Source organism: Panulirus ornatus, chromosome 15 (genome assembly GCF_036320965.1).
Source record: "Panulirus ornatus isolate Po-2019 chromosome 15, ASM3632096v1, whole genome shotgun sequence".
Classification (NCBI taxonomy): Eukaryota; Metazoa; Arthropoda; class Malacostraca; order Decapoda; family Palinuridae; genus Panulirus; species Panulirus ornatus.
In genome coordinates, this window is record NC_092238.1 from 3,978,809 (window position 1) to 3,995,919 (window position 17,111).

Here is a 17,111-nt window from a genome sequence, read left to right on the forward strand (position 1 = left end):
TGGTACGCCATCAGACGTAGTCTGGCGGGCTGCTGGCTCCGTCTCCAAGCGGGTGCCTTTCCTTCGTGGTTACACTGACACCATGCCAATGTTACATGGGTTCGTTCACTCCTTTCTAACTCGACCGTTGACTACTGGCAGTATCTCATACATTCCATGAATAATATGCGGTGAAATAGTAGGTGCATGTAGTATATACCTCATCAACATTTTCTTTCATCTTATTTACACAGTTTCAGGGCAAATATTAAAAATCAGGGTTCGAATTTCGTTACAACTACAAGAATATATATATATATATATATATATATATATATATATATATATATATATATATATATATATATATATATATATATATATATATATCAGAACATGTAATGTACACATGTAAATCAAAGAAAATCAATAATTAGGAACAAGTAGTTTTCAGTTCATTTGTGGTCTTGTGGATATGCATCCCGAATGGCATTCCCATGACTCAGGCTTGCAGTGATATATATATATATATATATATATATATATATATATATATATATATATATATATATATATATATATATAAAGGGAGAATGCTTGAAAAGGTAGAGTTGACGACTGTCCTATTTAAGCCAAGCTGTTGTCCGACGTAAAATTCTTGAGTTTTCTGTTTACATGACGTTATCTGCTGGAGTTTTGTGTGAGAGGGATATGTTTTGATGGTCAGGTGGTGCGTGATGCCTCCCAGGGCCAGTGTAAGAGATATGGAGTATGTCAACCCTTGGTGTGTCTCTAATTTTTCAGAATTGTCAAACAGTTGCGTTTATTTTTCCATGAGTGTTTGCGTGGAGGAAGAGAAATGAACACATCTAGTCTCGAATATATCAGAAATGGATGTGAAAATACACCACCTCAGCGTATAGTCTTTGCCATGAAGTCTTTGCGAATCAAATCTTGACGAATGGACAGCCTGAAACCCACACCTTCAGTGACACCTTGCCACTGGTGAGATCACAGCAAACATCCACTGTAATGTGAGGTCATTGCTCAATGAAATCCTCTTGTGACAAGAGCCTTCGATGCGGAAAATCCCCTGCCATTATTTCGAGGTCACAAGACAATGAACTCGTCGAGATTGGATCACAGGAGCCAGCCAGCCAGCCAGCCCAGTGCTGTGAGGTCGTGGAGCTGGGATCAGGGGAGCAAGTCAGCCTTCCCAGTGCTGTGAGGTCGTGGAGCTGGGATCAAGGGAGCAAGTCAGCCTTCCCAATGCTGTGAGGTCGTGGAGCTGGGATCAGGGGAGACAGTCAGCCTTCCCAGTGCTGTGAGGTGGTAGAGCTGGGATCAGGGGAGCAAGTCAGCCTTTCACAGTGCTGTGAAGTCGTGGAGCTGGGATCAAGGAAGCCAGACAGCCTTCTTAGAGCCGTGAAGGTTAGCCAACGCTCCTTTTTCTATCCATCCGACAGTAAACCACAAATCTAGCCAACAGTGTTCACCCTAGCCAACAGTAACCCATCGGTAATCTCATCGCCTTTTCTCCAATCACCAATCAGCTATCCTTCCAGCCAGATTAGCCACCCCATCCCCAGATAACATTCACCCTCTCCAGCCAACATTCTTCCACCATACAACCAAGAATCAATCCAGTCAACAACCAGTCACCTAGTTAACACTCAGTCACCCGCAGGGAACTGCCTTGCACTTAACCCAACCAATCACCCTCTCCAGCTGCCCCCCCAAATGATCATCCAGTCCTAGCAGACAATCACCAGTCCAAACCAACAGTTAATTATCCTAACCAGCGAATGTTAGACTTCCTACCCAACACTGACCATTCCCTGCATCCTAGCCAAAAGACCAGATCATTCATCAGTAACCCCCATGGGGCAAACCCCTCACATATTAGTGCCCGCTTCTAGTACATGAATATACATACACACTCATCAAGTACTGGACAATATAACACATCTCTTCCTCCGTCAGACAAAATGTAACAAATGTGCGAAATTAACACGACACATGGAAACTAAAGCTTCATACATTAGCAGGGGAATTTGCAGGAAACGAAAACTGCTATGGGCATAAAAATGAATAACATGGTGGTAATATGAGGTGAGGGAACAATGAATGACGTGATCATATGAGAATGAATAAGAGTGAATAATCTTACATGAGATTCCAGTGAGTATATCCTGTCTTCACAGAAGACGTCCATAGTATTGTCCGGATTTAACCAACACACTTATCCTTGTAACCCAACGTCTCGACAAACGACTCTGAGACAAACGTGCGAGAGAGATTAATATACTTTTCCCATGAAAATACAGATTAACAACAGTAGATTGTTAGATCTTCCGACTCGTTGCCGAGACGAGAGGTTAACCAAGGAGAGAGAGAGAGAGAGAGAGAGAGAGAGAGAGAGAGAGAGAGAGAGAGAGAGAGAGAGGTGTCAAATTGGGAAAGGTTATATCATACCTCCAGGTCTATGTTAAGGTCTTGCCCATCACACTGACTAGAACACGTTCATCTGTATCTTTGACTGGGAGGATCAGGAGTGTGTCTTGCTACACAGACACTCTGCCGTGAGTACTGGCGGAAGGTCACTGTTAGCCCCGACCACTAGCGTGAGGCCAAGGATCTCTCGCCTCACTTGTGGTGGACCTGAGCGTCTGTTACCAGAGGAAGGACTTGCTTCTTCCTGATTGGTCGTCAGGAGGGCTCTCGACCAACCGGCGAAGGTCACTAGACTTCATTCATTGATGCACTACATAATTAGATTTGCTGAGATCGTCCTGACATCAGTAATGAGGAAGAAGAGGAACACTGCATTACGAAAAGACTTCAATATCCAACTCACAACCATAGACTTGGCTGTCATGACCCAGCCACGCTAGATGGCAGTGGTTTACTAACCTGTGCTGAGACGCCACGGGCAGCTGAGTGCCCTAATCATGGCCTTTTTATGTGCACTCACATACACGAGCTGGGCCCCACGGGGAGAATGAAGAGTTGGGTTATCTGTGGCCTGACTGCCGCACCCAGGACTCGAACCCGGCCGGGCGGACTCGTGCGTGACTCATGGTCAGCAATGCTAACCAGTACATGTAGTTCGAGTGGGAAACAAGGTTGCTGCAGTTGTGAAGGAAAGGATTGTCACCATACTCATTCACTCTTACGAGATTCACTTGTCGGTTGTTTCAGAGTGAGAAAACGGATGTAGAGGTTAACCAGGGTTCCCTAGGTGTGTGCAGACCTGACCCTTAAAGGTAGAAGGGTTATATGAATCGCCAGTTTAGACACCACACACACACACACACACACACACACACACACACACACACACACACACACACACACACACACACACACACACACACACACACACACACACACACACACACACACCTATGCACATTAACCACACACATAAAAGATATATTTTTAGTCAGTTCTTTCGTATGGTGACCAAGAGCCACTTTCTTTTTAATATGATATATATATATATATATATATATATATATATATATATATATATATATATATATATATATATATATATATATATATATATATATATATATATATATATTTTACAGTCTTGTGGTATTAGAGTCTTGTGGTTGTGCAGTGTTGTGGTTTTACAGTCTTATGGTTTTGGAGTCATATTGTTTTACAGTCTTGTGGCTTTGGAGTCCAGTGGTTTTACCGTCTTGTGGTTTTGCATTGTTGTGGTTTTACAGTCTGGTGGTTTTGCTGTTCTGAAGACCGCTTATCGAGACATGCTACACTTTACGTGAGATTCACAGAGCACAGAGCAAAATAACTCTCGTTGTAAGACTTAAGTCATTAATATCTGACTGAGTCTTCCAGTCAGGCTGAATGGTCTCCAGCTGGTGTTCCTCTGGGCACACTTGCATCAGTCATGACCCAAACGCAGCCAGCTGGGAGGCGGAGCCATACCACACACACACACACACACACACACACATACACACACACACACATACATAGAGTAACGTTCCTGTATCTCGAGGCTTTCTTGATCATCTCAAGGTAACCACTAACTAAAATTGGCTGTCTTTTTTTTTCGACATTAATATTACGATTACAGTCCCTTGAACCTCCCTTAGCTTCGTCCAGCGAGCACGAAGCATTCAGAGGCGTAAGGTGCTTTACAAAAATTGTTTACAACTATCTGAGCACAACATTCAGTCTGTGTCCGAGTGTCTCTACCTGAGCACAACATATAATGTCCACCAGCGTTCATAATCACGACTTCGTTCCCTTTTATTTTGACTCGATGAGCTAACTTGGTCGCCCAGAGACACACTTACGAATGATGTCCACCAGATGTTTCTAGGGAACTCCACAGTTACCGTGTCTGTCTGCCCGTCTGTCGCAGATCAACTCGTACAACTCGTTCCAGCTGTTCGACAATTCCCCCCCCCCCCCCCCACACACACACACACACTGGAATGCTTCCTGTATCGTCGTCATCACCACCTGGTCATCATCTCAGCATTACACGAGTGACCCCGTAAGAGCGCCAGTGATGGGTCTCCCTCACAGAACGTGCTTGGCCCTGGCGTCTCATGACACGAACTGGAACCACCCTCGTCTCTCTGCTGGGAGAAGATAATGGCTTATTAACTGATAAGATATTTGTTCCTTCGCATTTCTCAAGGCTGCTCTCTAAGCCATGGTCATGTAGGACTCAAGGTGATGCCTCCTGACCCACCTTATACAGAGCTCTCCTTCTGGTTGTTTATTAAGGGGACGGTGACCTCTGGGTCACCTGGCTGGGGTTCATGTCCCCTGGATGAGTGGCGACGCCCTAGGGAAGCCGACGGCGGCGTCCAGGGAGGAGGGCGTTGTTGTTGTGTTTCTCCCACGCGTGGGTGGCCGGTGTGCGTAGGCGTGGGCTGCTGGATGGCGTGTGTGGGCGTGCTGGTCGCTAGAACTGGCTGTGGGAAGACCAGATGCTGGAGTTGGGCTGGATGGTGGGCGTGGCCACGCTTGTGGTCCAGGGTGGCGTACACGACCCTCTTGGGGTCGCTGACGTCACGGTTCGACGGAGCTCTCTGGAGGTCGTGCTGATGCTGGGGGTTGGTGGTCGTCCCTCTCGGGAGGTCGTGCTGGTGCTGAGGACTGCTGCCGCTCAGCAGCAGCTCGGCGTACTGCACGTCGCCACCAGAATGCCCCTGCTGGGGAGGAGAACAGCAAGTGCTACATCAGTCGTGCCTTCCTGGACACAGAGACATGTATGTATATAGGCACACTTGCTAGGGTGAGGGGCTACGGACTACCATGCTGCCCCCACTCACCTGGTAATTAGGATGAGTACAGAGGTGTTGAGGTCTGGGCAGCGTAGCGTAGGTCGAGGGGAGCGAGGCAGAGCTAATGGTGTTCACGCCCTCCACCAACCACGACTCCGCGTCTGTGCCAGAGATGATGATGATGATTATGATGATCATTGTAAAGACAATCATGATATTACTGATAATGGTAATCATAATAATGATGATAATGATACCTTAATAATGCCAGCTGGCTAGCGTACCACCCCGTATCTTCGTTACAGTGCATTTGAAAGTTCCTCTGATGTTTGACCTTTTTATCAGATTATCCCTCCTTCATTTTTTCAAACTCCCTCCTGTATTTGAGTGTAGAGGTACCCATGGTCCTCCTCGTTCACTGTGTATTTCCTCGAGCCCAGGTTTCTGGCTCCCGAATTCCATTTTCCAATTTATGTTATTGTCGTCGCTGAACTGACTGCCACAACACACCTGTCACCACGCCCCCTAACTCTCATCACACACCTGACGGTCACAACACACTTAACAGTTACCACAAACCTGACTGTCACCACACACCTGACGATCACCACACACCTGACGGTCACCACACACCCAACAGTCACTACACACCTGACTCACCACACACCTTACGGCCACCACACACCTAACTGGCACCACTCACCTGACTGGGGGATGACGTCTGGGTTCTTTTCATCACAGTCATGTGTAGAGGCTGGTGGGTTCGAGAGAGGCGGGTCCTGGAGGGTCGTGGGTGGCACCTTGGGTTGGCAGACGGCGACGCTGCTGGAGAGGTCTTCCTGGCCGTCCAGGGTGTCCCCCTGCCGGCCGCGCTGCCCGCCGCCGCCCCGCCGCCCGTACCGCAGCCTCACAACGGCGCAGATGAGAACTACCACCAGCAGGAGGCCGCCCAGGGCCCCCAACACTAGGGCTATGATGGGCTTGACGCCCAGCTGGGCCGACGACTTGCCCTGCGTTGGTGAAGGCTTGACGGCAGCTGTGGCAGGGAGAGAGGGAGAGTGAGGCACGGAGAGTTAGGTAGGGAGAGTGAGGTAGGCAGAGAAGGAGAGTAAGGGGAGATGTGAGGTATATATACTTTGATAATAACAGTGTTTCGCCGAGAGATAGATTCATGGTGAACAAAGTAAGAACTACACAAGTTTCGTACGAAAATAATTCTTTGGAAGGGTTGCCACTTGGGGGGCGTCTGTGCCCAAGATACGGTAAACTAATCTAGAAAGGCTCGTCCATCCCCCCTCGCGGCTGTGTGCGTGCTACGCTCCCCGCAGAGACGCTGGAATACTAAACATCGAGTTTTCCATCTTGCCAGACATTCTTAACCGAGAGAGAAGGTTTATAGGGAGCGTATGAAGCTGTCAGTCAGGGGAGCGTCCCCACCTAATGTAGCCCCGAAGAGGATTCCCAGAGTTCGCCCTCTGAGTTCGATGGATCTCTTACAAAAAAAAAAAATGTCTTTGAAGGGTTTCTTGAATTTCCAGCAGTTCCTCAGCCAGTTAACAATACGTCACTATAACGCCCGTGTAACAAGATTGAGTGAAATCTATGATGTCTTGAGTTACGTTGACGACGATCGGTGTATATTGAGTAACGGATTGCGGTAAAATATTGCAGGATGGGTGACGTATGTTGAATCGACTGGTGACATCGACTTATACGGCAGTCTGAATGGATGTCCAACGGTGCATTACCTTCTCAATATTCAGGACTGTTCCTCCAGGACTGATGCGTATTTTACCGCCTTAAAAAGCTTTACGGTTTAAGAAAGCTTTCAACTGTGAGGACCTTATTGTTCCTCCATACTGTGTTTATTTACTGCTGTTCCCCGACAGCCGGTCCTCTACTGTAGAGAACTCAACATCGCCATATGATGGAGTCAGGCATCAGACTATATCATCCCACTGGGACTACGTCAGTTATGGAGCACCACAAGGCACTCGACTTGGTCCTGTTATATTTTTGGCCGTGGCTATGATCACACTGGGCGGGTTTACCCAGAAATGTACCATCAAGCAAGACGCTTCATCAACAGCCTCGTAAGGTTTTCGTTTTGTAAAGCACCTACGAATGCGTCTCTTCAGGTAATCCACTCCTTCAGAAGCTCACGAAGGTGGAGAGACCGTCGGAAAACGGGTCATATTGTTGCACCCGCTCCGGGCCACCGTCAGCAGACACCCTCACTCCACCTGGCCTCCTGGGTCACACCAATCTTAGACCGTGCCAAAAACATTTTCCCCTCACGTTTCCAGATTCATGTAAGACAGGTGGAAGTTAAAGTTATAGCCCAGCAATTTACGACTCTCTATAACATTTTACAGCCTGGAAATTTATTGAAATAGCTTTCCATTTCGGGGATTTTTCCCAACCGTCCGTTCTCATAATCTGTTGTACTCTCATCTCTCTTAAAGTTAAGTGAAGTAAAACACGTTCTCTCATAAAAAGAGAGAGAAAAAATATGAAAGATTCCCCTTAAATGTTTTCTTTTTTTTCCCCTCCCGCCAGAGCAAACCGTAAAAGTACGAATCTGCAGTAAATTGCAGGTATTACCAGCCATTCCGTGAGCGAGACGCAGCCATAAAAGCGTCGGTCAGGGCATTTCTGCCCGCGTAAAAATGGACACAAGCCTGAAAGTTTCAACACTACAGAGAACGGGAGCCGTGGGGTCATTCATCAACCTGGGGAATACCAGGCATCAGGGGAAACATTTTCTTTTCTATTTCGCCGAACTTCTTGGGTTATATGGTCTCTCCTGCACTACAACTTCCGCTGTAAAAAGTCTGCCGGAAAATTAAAGAGTTGAGATCGAGACTCACTCATTGAGTAGCGGTTTCATGACAGAAATATGCACATAGAGGCACAAGGGTGTTTTTGGTTTCTGACTTGAAAGAACTGCGATGCATTGGATGTTTAATTCATTTCTGCTTCCCTCCCTTGGAAACACGCGGTGCACACGTCATCAACCTCCCCTGAAACCACACTGCTCCACCCCAATCAAGAGGTTCATTTGCATACCGTCCGCCTCTCAATCATTATTCTTCCATGCGCATCGCCAGATTTGCTCAGAAGTGTGAGAATAAAATGCGAGGATAGATGCATACATAGTAAGGTGGTCTTAAATGTCGATATAGATAGACAGGTTGATACATATGGAGGATGCGAGGAACATACACATGAACACATGAGCGTATTATGCATTAGTAAAAATGGACATAGGGTTACGGGTCTCCTGAAGGTAAGGTCTGATAATCTCTTGCTACTTACCCGTCCGCCTCTCAGCCATGTCCTTGAGTGTGTAGACCTGAAGGCTGACCTTGTCGCTGGCGCCCTTGCCGTTGGTCGAGTACACGACGCCCTTGAGAGCCATACCGGCCGGCACACCTGGCACTGAGAACGTTGGTACCTGAGGCAGTAATATGGGAGGGACACATCTCAAAAAAAGGGTCGAAGATAAGAGACAGGTGGTTCATGGTAACTGGCGCCTCAACCCTGATGGACGAATTCGTATTGGACAGAAACAGGTTTTCACAGTGGAGGACACCATTGCCCCATCTCTCGAGGATGATGAGTTTGGAACACACTGGGAAAAAAGGGCCAGGATGTCGATGCACTGTATCAGGAAATAAGCTACAGGACTGTGTGGTTCAGAGGGAACTGGGAGTCGACCAGAGCATCGCCTCGGGAGAGTAGGAAAGGAAGCAATCTGTCTGTGTTGGCAAATGTTATGATTGCATTGAATTGCATGGATAAGGAAAAATGAAGAGCAAGCTATCCTCGCTGTATAGTCATGGTCCCTCAGGTAGGAGAGCTGAGCTGTTGAAAGACACTAGAAACCATATGCATCGTCCACGTGGGGAAAAAAGGGGAAGAGTGAGGGGACAATGTGGACAGTGAACACTTCGTTGTGAGACGCAAGGATCGGACAGCCAGAAGCCATTGCAAGTAATTCAGCGAAATGGGTGCAAGACGTGAAGTTATTCTGAGATACCAGAGCTGTGGATGATTGAAATAAGGTAATTGATGAAACTGTGATGTAAAATAGTTTGTAAATTGCATCGTAGTAAATAAAGTCCAAGAGATGGGGAGCTCCACGAGTGTAGAACTCCCTCCCCGTACGGTGGAAATAGGTAATTACAGAGAGGTAATTACAGATAGGTACTTACAAATAGGTAATTACAAATCGTTAATTACAGATAGGTAATTACAGATAGGTAATTACCGGTAGGTTTAGTGACACTGACCGAGTTGGTGGTGTTGGCCAGGAGGTGCTCGGTGTGAGGTTGGTACAGCTCTAGGATGAAAGTCTGCGGCAGCCCGCCGTCGAAGCCCGCCACACACCGCACGTTCACCACCGCCTCCGACAGGTTGTACACGGAGCAGTTGTGCACGGGGTCTGGCCGGCCTGTGGCGGTGGAGGAGACGCCCGGGGTTAGTGAGAGACCTGGTGATGATAATGAGGAGGGCTGCACGGGGTTAGTGAGAGACCTGGTGATGATAATCAGGAGAGCTGCACGGGGTTAGTGAGGGACCCGGTGATGATAATCAGGAGGGCCGCACGGGGTTAGTGAGAGACCTGAGTAGGTGGGTGTTAGGAGGGAGGGAGGAGGTGGTGGGGGGCAAACTTAGTTATTAGCACACACACACACACACACACACACACACACACACACACACACACACACACCAGGGGTACCTTTTGTAAGGATCCTGTGGCTCTAAGGCTGCGCCCCACACAGGAACAGGGAAATGATGGGCTCCTTTGGAATGAGAAGTTCCTGGAGGAGATTGTACTCTTGTTCGTCCGCTGACGGTGACACAACCTGGCCGATGATGACTTTACACGTCGCGGTTCTGCCACATCGCAGGCGGCTCCTTACCGCCTCCACGACACGCTCCAATCAGTAGCAGAAGCGTGTGGTTGTATGGTTTATGATATATTGTGTATGTGTTTCGAATATATATATATATATATATATATATATATATATATATATATATATATATATATATATATATATATATATATATATATATACACTGTATACTGCGATTTTGTTTATGGAAATTTTCGCAAATGTATTATTTTTTTTCTGGGGCCACGTTCACAGTCAATAAATGAAATGTTAGTTGATAAAAGCCGGAGAGATTTGACCTTTTTTTCCCCCGCCAAAGAATAGCTGCCTTTCCTCTCTCCTCCCCTACCTTTCCCCCTCTCCTACCCTACCTTTCCCCCTCTCCTACCCTACCTTTCCCCCTCTCCTACCCTACCTTTCCCCCTCTCCTACCCTACCTTTTCTTCCTCACCTACCCTACCCTAACCCCACGATTCAAAAATGAGAAAAATAAAGAAGGGAAAATACATTATCACATTTGTTCTCTCTGACTTATTTTGTATTTATTTATGCGCTCACGATTATCATTTCAAACCCGTTTTCTTTCCCAGATGGTTCTGCTATACCGTTCTCAGTACACACACACACACACACACACACGCACCTCCCCCAAAAAATTCTGTTTACTCGTGTGTGTGTGTGTGTGTGTGTGTGTGTGTGTGTGTGCGTAGGTTGCTAGCTGTACACACACTGTTTAATTACGCTGAAAGCTTCCGCCGATAGGTAGGAGTCCCACTCGAGGTTAGGAATGAGGAAGAAAGGTCGTGCTCAAGGTCAGGCCTGAGGAAGAGGGAACAGAGGGAGAACAATATATTAGCCCCTGTGGAGATGGGGGGAAAAAACACGAACCCTCGCTTCCAAAAAGATGCGGCCCGTAGCTGGCAGGGGAAACCCTATGACTTATAATGACAAAAAAGGAAGGTAGGAAGTATAGGAGAAAGGAGCTGGGAAGTGTGTATGGTGCGTGGGAGGAGGATGTGAAGACCAGTCTGATAGACCATCCTGGTAGTTGAGACGTAATGAGACGGGTTGGAAGACTACCAGTTGTGAGAAGAGGTGTCCGGCCGTCACTTCAACCCTCGTAAGTCAGGAGGGTTGTACTTCCCTGGGGTCGGCTACTGTGTCTCCAGCCTACTGACGCGAAGGGTGTAAGTAAGATGGTTCCGGCCATCACTTCAACACTCCTATGACGAGGAGGGTAGTACTTCTTCCCTGGGGGCGGCTGGTGTCCACAGGCATATGTTACACAGGTGAAAAGCAAGACCACTAGACACGCAGTGTATCCCGCCTCGTTTACCCTCACCTGTCCATCCATGAACACATATCTCCCACGTATCTTTGGATGGCCGGGGAAAGGAGCAGACAGCGGCGGTGTAGTGCGTCTGAGAGATGCCAGGCTTTCCGGAAGAGCGTCTGGAGGGCGCTGTTTACAGAGGCAGTAAGGAGACGTCGGTCGCGGGAGGTGAGAGAAACCCCCTCGCCCAAGCTCGGTCCTCACAACGCAGTGAGAGATAGTGAGACATACAGATGGTCTGAGAGAGAGAGAGAGAGAGAGAGAGAGAGAGAGAGAGAGAGAGAGAGAGAGAGAGAGAGAGAGAGAGAGAGAGAGAGAGATTCAGTGTGTGTGTGTGTGTACTCAATAGGAAGTGGTGAGAGGTAATGAGAGCCTGTGCCTTGCACTCACTCTTAGTGAGAGTGAGGGTTACACAGTGAGGACCCCGGAGCACATGAAAGTGTGAAAACAAGTGAGAGTCTTGAGTGTGCTACCCACAGGGTGTAGCGAGAGGCGATGAGTGTGCACTCATAAGGGGTTAGTGAGAGGGTGTAGGACAGGTACTCACCGGCAGGGAAGACATGGAAGACGCAGGGGTGTCGCTGCAGGCCGACGGCGTTCGTGCCCCAGCAGAGGAGGGTGCCGTAGTCCAGCTCCGTGTTGGGCGTGTAGCTCACCGTCGACTCAGACACGCCTACCTCGATGTGCTCCTGAAGGGGGAGGAGGGAGGAGGGAGGACACGCAGGAAGAACCAGTGACATGGAAGTTTCCCTTCAGTGAATTCAACTTCTGTACACAATTTCTATAGTGTGTCTACTATTTCTACTCTTACCACACTGATCTATGATGTTCATCATGTCTCTTCCACTATCATAAACAGCCTCGAAGGGATCAAGTTGGTCTGTTGCTAGTTTGAATTCCTTTGTATTTCTTTGTATGATTACAGTATATTACACATGGCCATTCATATATATATTACATATACTGGTGTTTACTATCTTGCATATGTATATGAACATGAAGTTTGGATGGTTTAAAAAGCAGGCGTGAGTGATTTGGCGATCAATTATTATTTGTGGGTTTAATTTTAAGGATGACGTTCATCGTCCTGTGAAGGATTTACATCTGACTGGCTCAGTCGGAGGTGGTTGGCTGGGAGGCGTGGTGTGATGCGGGAGTATGAACGTATTCTGAGAGAGTAACAGCTACGTGGGAGTGTTTTATGTTTGCTGGATTTGCTAACGAGCGAAAGATCCTTGTTAGCGTGTGTCGTCGGCCGTGGGAGAGGAGGTCGGTCCTGGTGAACCTTGTTAGCATGTGTCAGTGTTGGGAGGAGAGAGCCTTGTGAGCCCTGATGGTGTCTGTCAGCATGGGAGGGGAGGTGTTTGTGAGAGTTTCGAGCGTGGTGGGGGAGGAGATCCTTGCATGACGTCTGACGGTGTGGTGTAAATACAAACCCCACCAGGTGGGAGTGGCTGTGTGTGGGTGTGGTCAACTAGAGCGGCCCCAGCCCTGCAGCAGCGCTGGGACGTCACCTGGGACTTGGAAACACTTGTGGGATATGGTCTGGAACCTGACCAGGGACATGCCCTGGAACATGATTCGGGAATCGACATGGGGTATGACCTGGGACGTGGACCAGGAGTCTGACCTGGACGTGACTTAGAAACTAACCCGGGAACGTGAACCTGAGACCTGACGTGGGGGCATGACCTGGAACCTGACGTGGGGCATGACTTACCTGAGGGATGTCGACGCTCTCGCCGCTGTTGTTGAAGGTCCATCGGTAGCTCAGGGGGCTCGGGTGGGCGTCCAGGTGGCAGGGGATATTCACCTGCTCGTGGCGGGCCGCTCCGTGGTACGTCATCCTGGGGTTGCGACACACAGGCGCATCTGTAGGGGCAGGGGGGAGGCACAGTGAGGTGGTGGTGGTGGTCGTCATATCTAAGGAACACGGGGATGCTCGCAGGATGTTTTGTATGGCACCAGGTCAGAGGACAGATGAAAACAGCTTTAGGAAAGGCCACCGACTCCGTGAGAGGCCATAGGTTCTAGGAGGATCCGTGAGAGGCCATAGGGTCTAGGAGGATCCGTGAGAGGCCATTGGGTCTAGGAGGATCCGTGAGAGGCCATAGGGTCTAGGGAGCCGTGAGAGGCCATTGGGTCTAGGAGGATCCGAGAGAGGCCGTTGGGTTTAGGAAGATCCGTGAGAGGCCATTGGGTCTAGGGATCCGTGAGAGGCCATAGGGTCTAGGAGGAGCCAGAGCGTCCGTGAGAGGCTATAGGGTCTGACAGGAGACAGGGTTCGGCAGAGGCCAGAGGGTCAGATCATATTCATGGGACGATGAAGTATTCAGTAGCATGCGATGTTTTGCTCTTTTTATCTTTGCCTCGAACGCTAGGTGTAAAAGATTTAAATCGCACAGTGGGACCCATGGTGCTGAGGGGGGGACCCATGGTGCTGAGGGGGGACCCATGGTGCTGGGGGGACGCCCATGGTGCTGAGGACCCATGGTGCTGGGGGACGCCCATGGTGCTGGGGGGACGCCCATGATGCTGAGGGGACGCCCATGGTGCTGGAGGACGCCCATGGTGCTGGGGGGACCCCATGGTCGACAAAGGGTTGCATGAGGCGGACAGAGAAATGCTAGATATGGTCTGCAGAGGTATGAGTTAGGGAGAGAGAGAGAGAGAGAGAGAGAGAGAGAGAGAGAGAGAGAGAGAGAGAGAGAGAGAGAGAGAGAGAGAGAATAGATAGAGAAACGTATGATATGACAGACAAGCTGTCAGACAAAGAAATACATGAAGGAGAGAGAGAGAGAGAGAGAGAGAGAGAGAGAGAGAGAGAGAGAGAGAGAGAGAGAGAGAGAGAGAGAGAGAGAGAATTGTGGTGCAGAATACAAGTGCGGGGAAACAGGGTCATAAAAACCCAAGACCCTCCACCATGTTATGAGGAAGTCGTACCACCGGTGCGGACGACTCCCATCTGCCATGGAGATCGTATCATCAGAGTGGTACGACCTCCAGGCATGGGGGCAGTACCACTGCCTTGGACGACCCTCTGCCATAGACTCGTCCTACTGGTGAGGACGACCCTCTGCCGTAGACTCGTCCTGCTGGTGAGGACGACCCCTTCCCACCACACAGAGTCGTCCCTCTGGTGTGGACGACTCCCCGCCCCCCAGCCACTGGTGGTGCTCGACACTGGGGTGTGTGTGGGGGGGGGGGGGGGATTGACACCTATATCACCAATCAGCTAACGGCCAACAACTACTGCCATCGAGCCGAAAAATCAGTCAATAGTAACATAAAAGTTCCCCATAATTGAATCATTTGCATGGAAATGAATTTCAAATCAGTAATGACTTTATGAGTGTGTATGTGTGTAGTCGTGTGTGTGTGTGTGTGTGTGTGTGTGTGTGTGTGTGGTGTTTTTATGTGTGTGTGTGTGGGTGGGTGGATGTGGGTACAGTGTGAGTTCGCTTTTCAGTTAATATTCCTAAAAAAGAGAATGTGATCAATTCTGCAGAATTCCTACACTTTTATGATCCCTTGACAGTCAGGTGCACTAGAGATTCTTGGGTAGTTTCCAGATTAATCATGTACTCAAAGGTTCCCCAGAGATTCCACAGTCGTATCCTGATTAATCATGTCCTCAAAGGTTCCCCAGAGATTCCTTGGGTGTTTCATGACTAATCATGTACTCAAAGGTTCCCCAGAGATTCCACAGTCGTAAACTGATTAATCAAGTCCTCAAAGGTTCCCCAGAGATTCCTTGGGTGTTTCATGACTAATCATGTACTCAAAGGTTCCCCAGAGATTCCTCAGCCGTTTCCTGATTGATAATGTACTCAGTGGTTCCCCAGAGATTCCCCAGTTGTTACCTGATGAATCATGTGCACAGAGGTTCCCCTGGGGAACGACCTATGAGTACGAAGGTGCTTTCCCCTTCCTTGAGGACGACGGTACGACACTGGAGCACAAAGACACGCACGACCCACAAGTACGACAGTTCGACCCTTGAGCACGAAGACGGTACGACGACTCTTGGCCATGATGTCCTGTCCTTTGACCCGGCGCCTTAAGGGACAGGCCAAAGGTCACATCATACCTGAAAGGGGGGTCGTTTCGTCCCGTCAGCCTCAAGGGTCAGAGGGTCGTGTTAAAGAGAGGGTGGGAAATGGGCGGTTGGTTGGGCCACCCAATTCAAAGCTTCTGTACTGCCACACACCATACCAACTCCACTCGCCCTTCAGATCCATAATCTTGATATATCTATATCCTCCTAATTTATTCTACATTTCCTGCCTTTTACCATTTCCTTCCTCGCCGAAGGTTTCGGGGGGGGGGGGGAATTTTCTCCCCTGACTTCTTCAGAATTATGAAGGGGGATGAGGGGGGGGGTCTCCCCCGGAGAGACGAATAATGAGTCTCATGAGTAAGGAGGAGGAGACGACGATGTGAGGCAGTAACTCAGCCCCGGGTCAGCAGAGAGAGAGAGAGAGAGAGAGAGAGAGAGAGAGAGAGAGAGAGAGAGAGAGAGAGAGAGAGGTAATCATAACTTTCCCCCCCTCCCTCCCTCCTCCCTCACCCAATCAGTGTGGCAACTTTCGATGCTAATTAGTAGGGCTTCGAAAATTTTAGCGAAGGCAGAGCAGCGAGAGAGAGAGAGAGAGAGAGAGAGAGAGAGAGAGAGAGAGAGAGAGAGAGAGAGAGAGAGAGAGAGAGAGAGAGAGAGAGAGAGAGAGACGAAAAAAAAATAAGAAAGAAAATGAGCGTTTAAGAGATGGCTGCTCTTTCTCGTACTATGTAAATATGTAATAAGATTATAGTTACGTAATGACACGCTCACACACACACACACACACACACACACACACACACACACACACACACACACACACACACACACACACACACACACACACACACACACACACACACACACACACACACACACACACATTCTGGAACAGAAATCTAGTTATTTCAGACCTGTTATAATGAGAAGCATACATACTTACGCACCACGAAAAGTGACGCAGGGGGGGATTCGCTCCGCTGAAAAAATAACGCACAAAGCAAAATGGAAATGACAAGTTGACGACGTAAGTCTGTTGCCGCGGAGGATGGTAGGGCAAGACACGGACGTGTTGAAGGAGAAGGTGCCACCTGGGAACTTAGGTGTGGCGGTGACTCCGCAACACACATTCAGATGGCGTGGCAGAGGGTGGAGTGGACAGCCGGCCAGGAGCGTTGTATAATGACTCTGACGTAGACGGGAAACACACACACCTATATATACACACACACACACACACACACACACACACACACACACATATATATATCCCCTGGGGATAGGGGATGAAGAATACTTCCCACGTATTCCCTGCGTGTCGTAAAAGGCGACTAAAAGGGAAGGGAGCGGGAGGCTGGAAATCCTCCCCTCTCGTTTTTTTTTTTTTTTTTTTTTTTTTTTTTTTTTCTAAAAGAAGGAACAGAGGGGGGCCAGATGAGGATATTCCACAAAGGCCCAGTCCTCTGTTCTTAACGCTACCTCGCTAATGCGGGAAATGGCGGATAGTTTAAAAGAAAGAAAAGAAAAGATATATATATATATATATATATATATAT

General features: G+C 48.5%; 1 protein-coding gene and 1 long non-coding RNA gene across 5 annotated transcripts in view; one reads left to right on the forward strand and one right to left on the reverse strand.

Moving 5' to 3' along the window:
* Positions 1–17,111, forward strand: part of LOC139753701 (uncharacterized) — a 376,193-nt gene that overhangs the window by 65,635 nt on the left and 293,447 nt on the right. The window lies entirely within an intron of this gene.
* Positions 1–17,111, reverse strand: part of LOC139753699 (nephrin-like) — a 212,794-nt gene that overhangs the window by 98 nt on the left and 195,585 nt on the right. Inside the window, exons 9-16 of one of the 3 annotated variants that reach the window (XM_071670413.1) lie at positions 13,216–13,367; positions 12,043–12,184; positions 9,551–9,711; positions 8,574–8,712; positions 5,959–6,291; positions 5,304–5,416; positions 4,718–5,180; positions 1–4,604 (exon numbers count right to left, since the gene is read on the reverse strand). The exon at positions 1–4,604 is cut by the window's left edge and continues 98 nt beyond it. In XM_071670413.1, coding sequence (XP_071526514.1) covers positions 4,719–5,180; positions 5,304–5,416; positions 5,959–6,291; positions 8,574–8,712; positions 9,551–9,711; positions 12,043–12,184; positions 13,216–13,367 — 1,502 coding nt within the window. In that variant the 3' untranslated portion in view covers positions 1–4,604; position 4,718. Of the gene's footprint in view, positions 4,605–4,717; positions 5,184–5,303; positions 5,417–5,958; positions 6,292–8,573; positions 8,713–9,550; positions 9,712–12,042; positions 12,185–13,215; positions 13,368–17,111 lie in introns of all 3 variants that reach the window. The other 2 variants (XM_071670411.1, XM_071670410.1) reach the window with 2 other exon arrangements.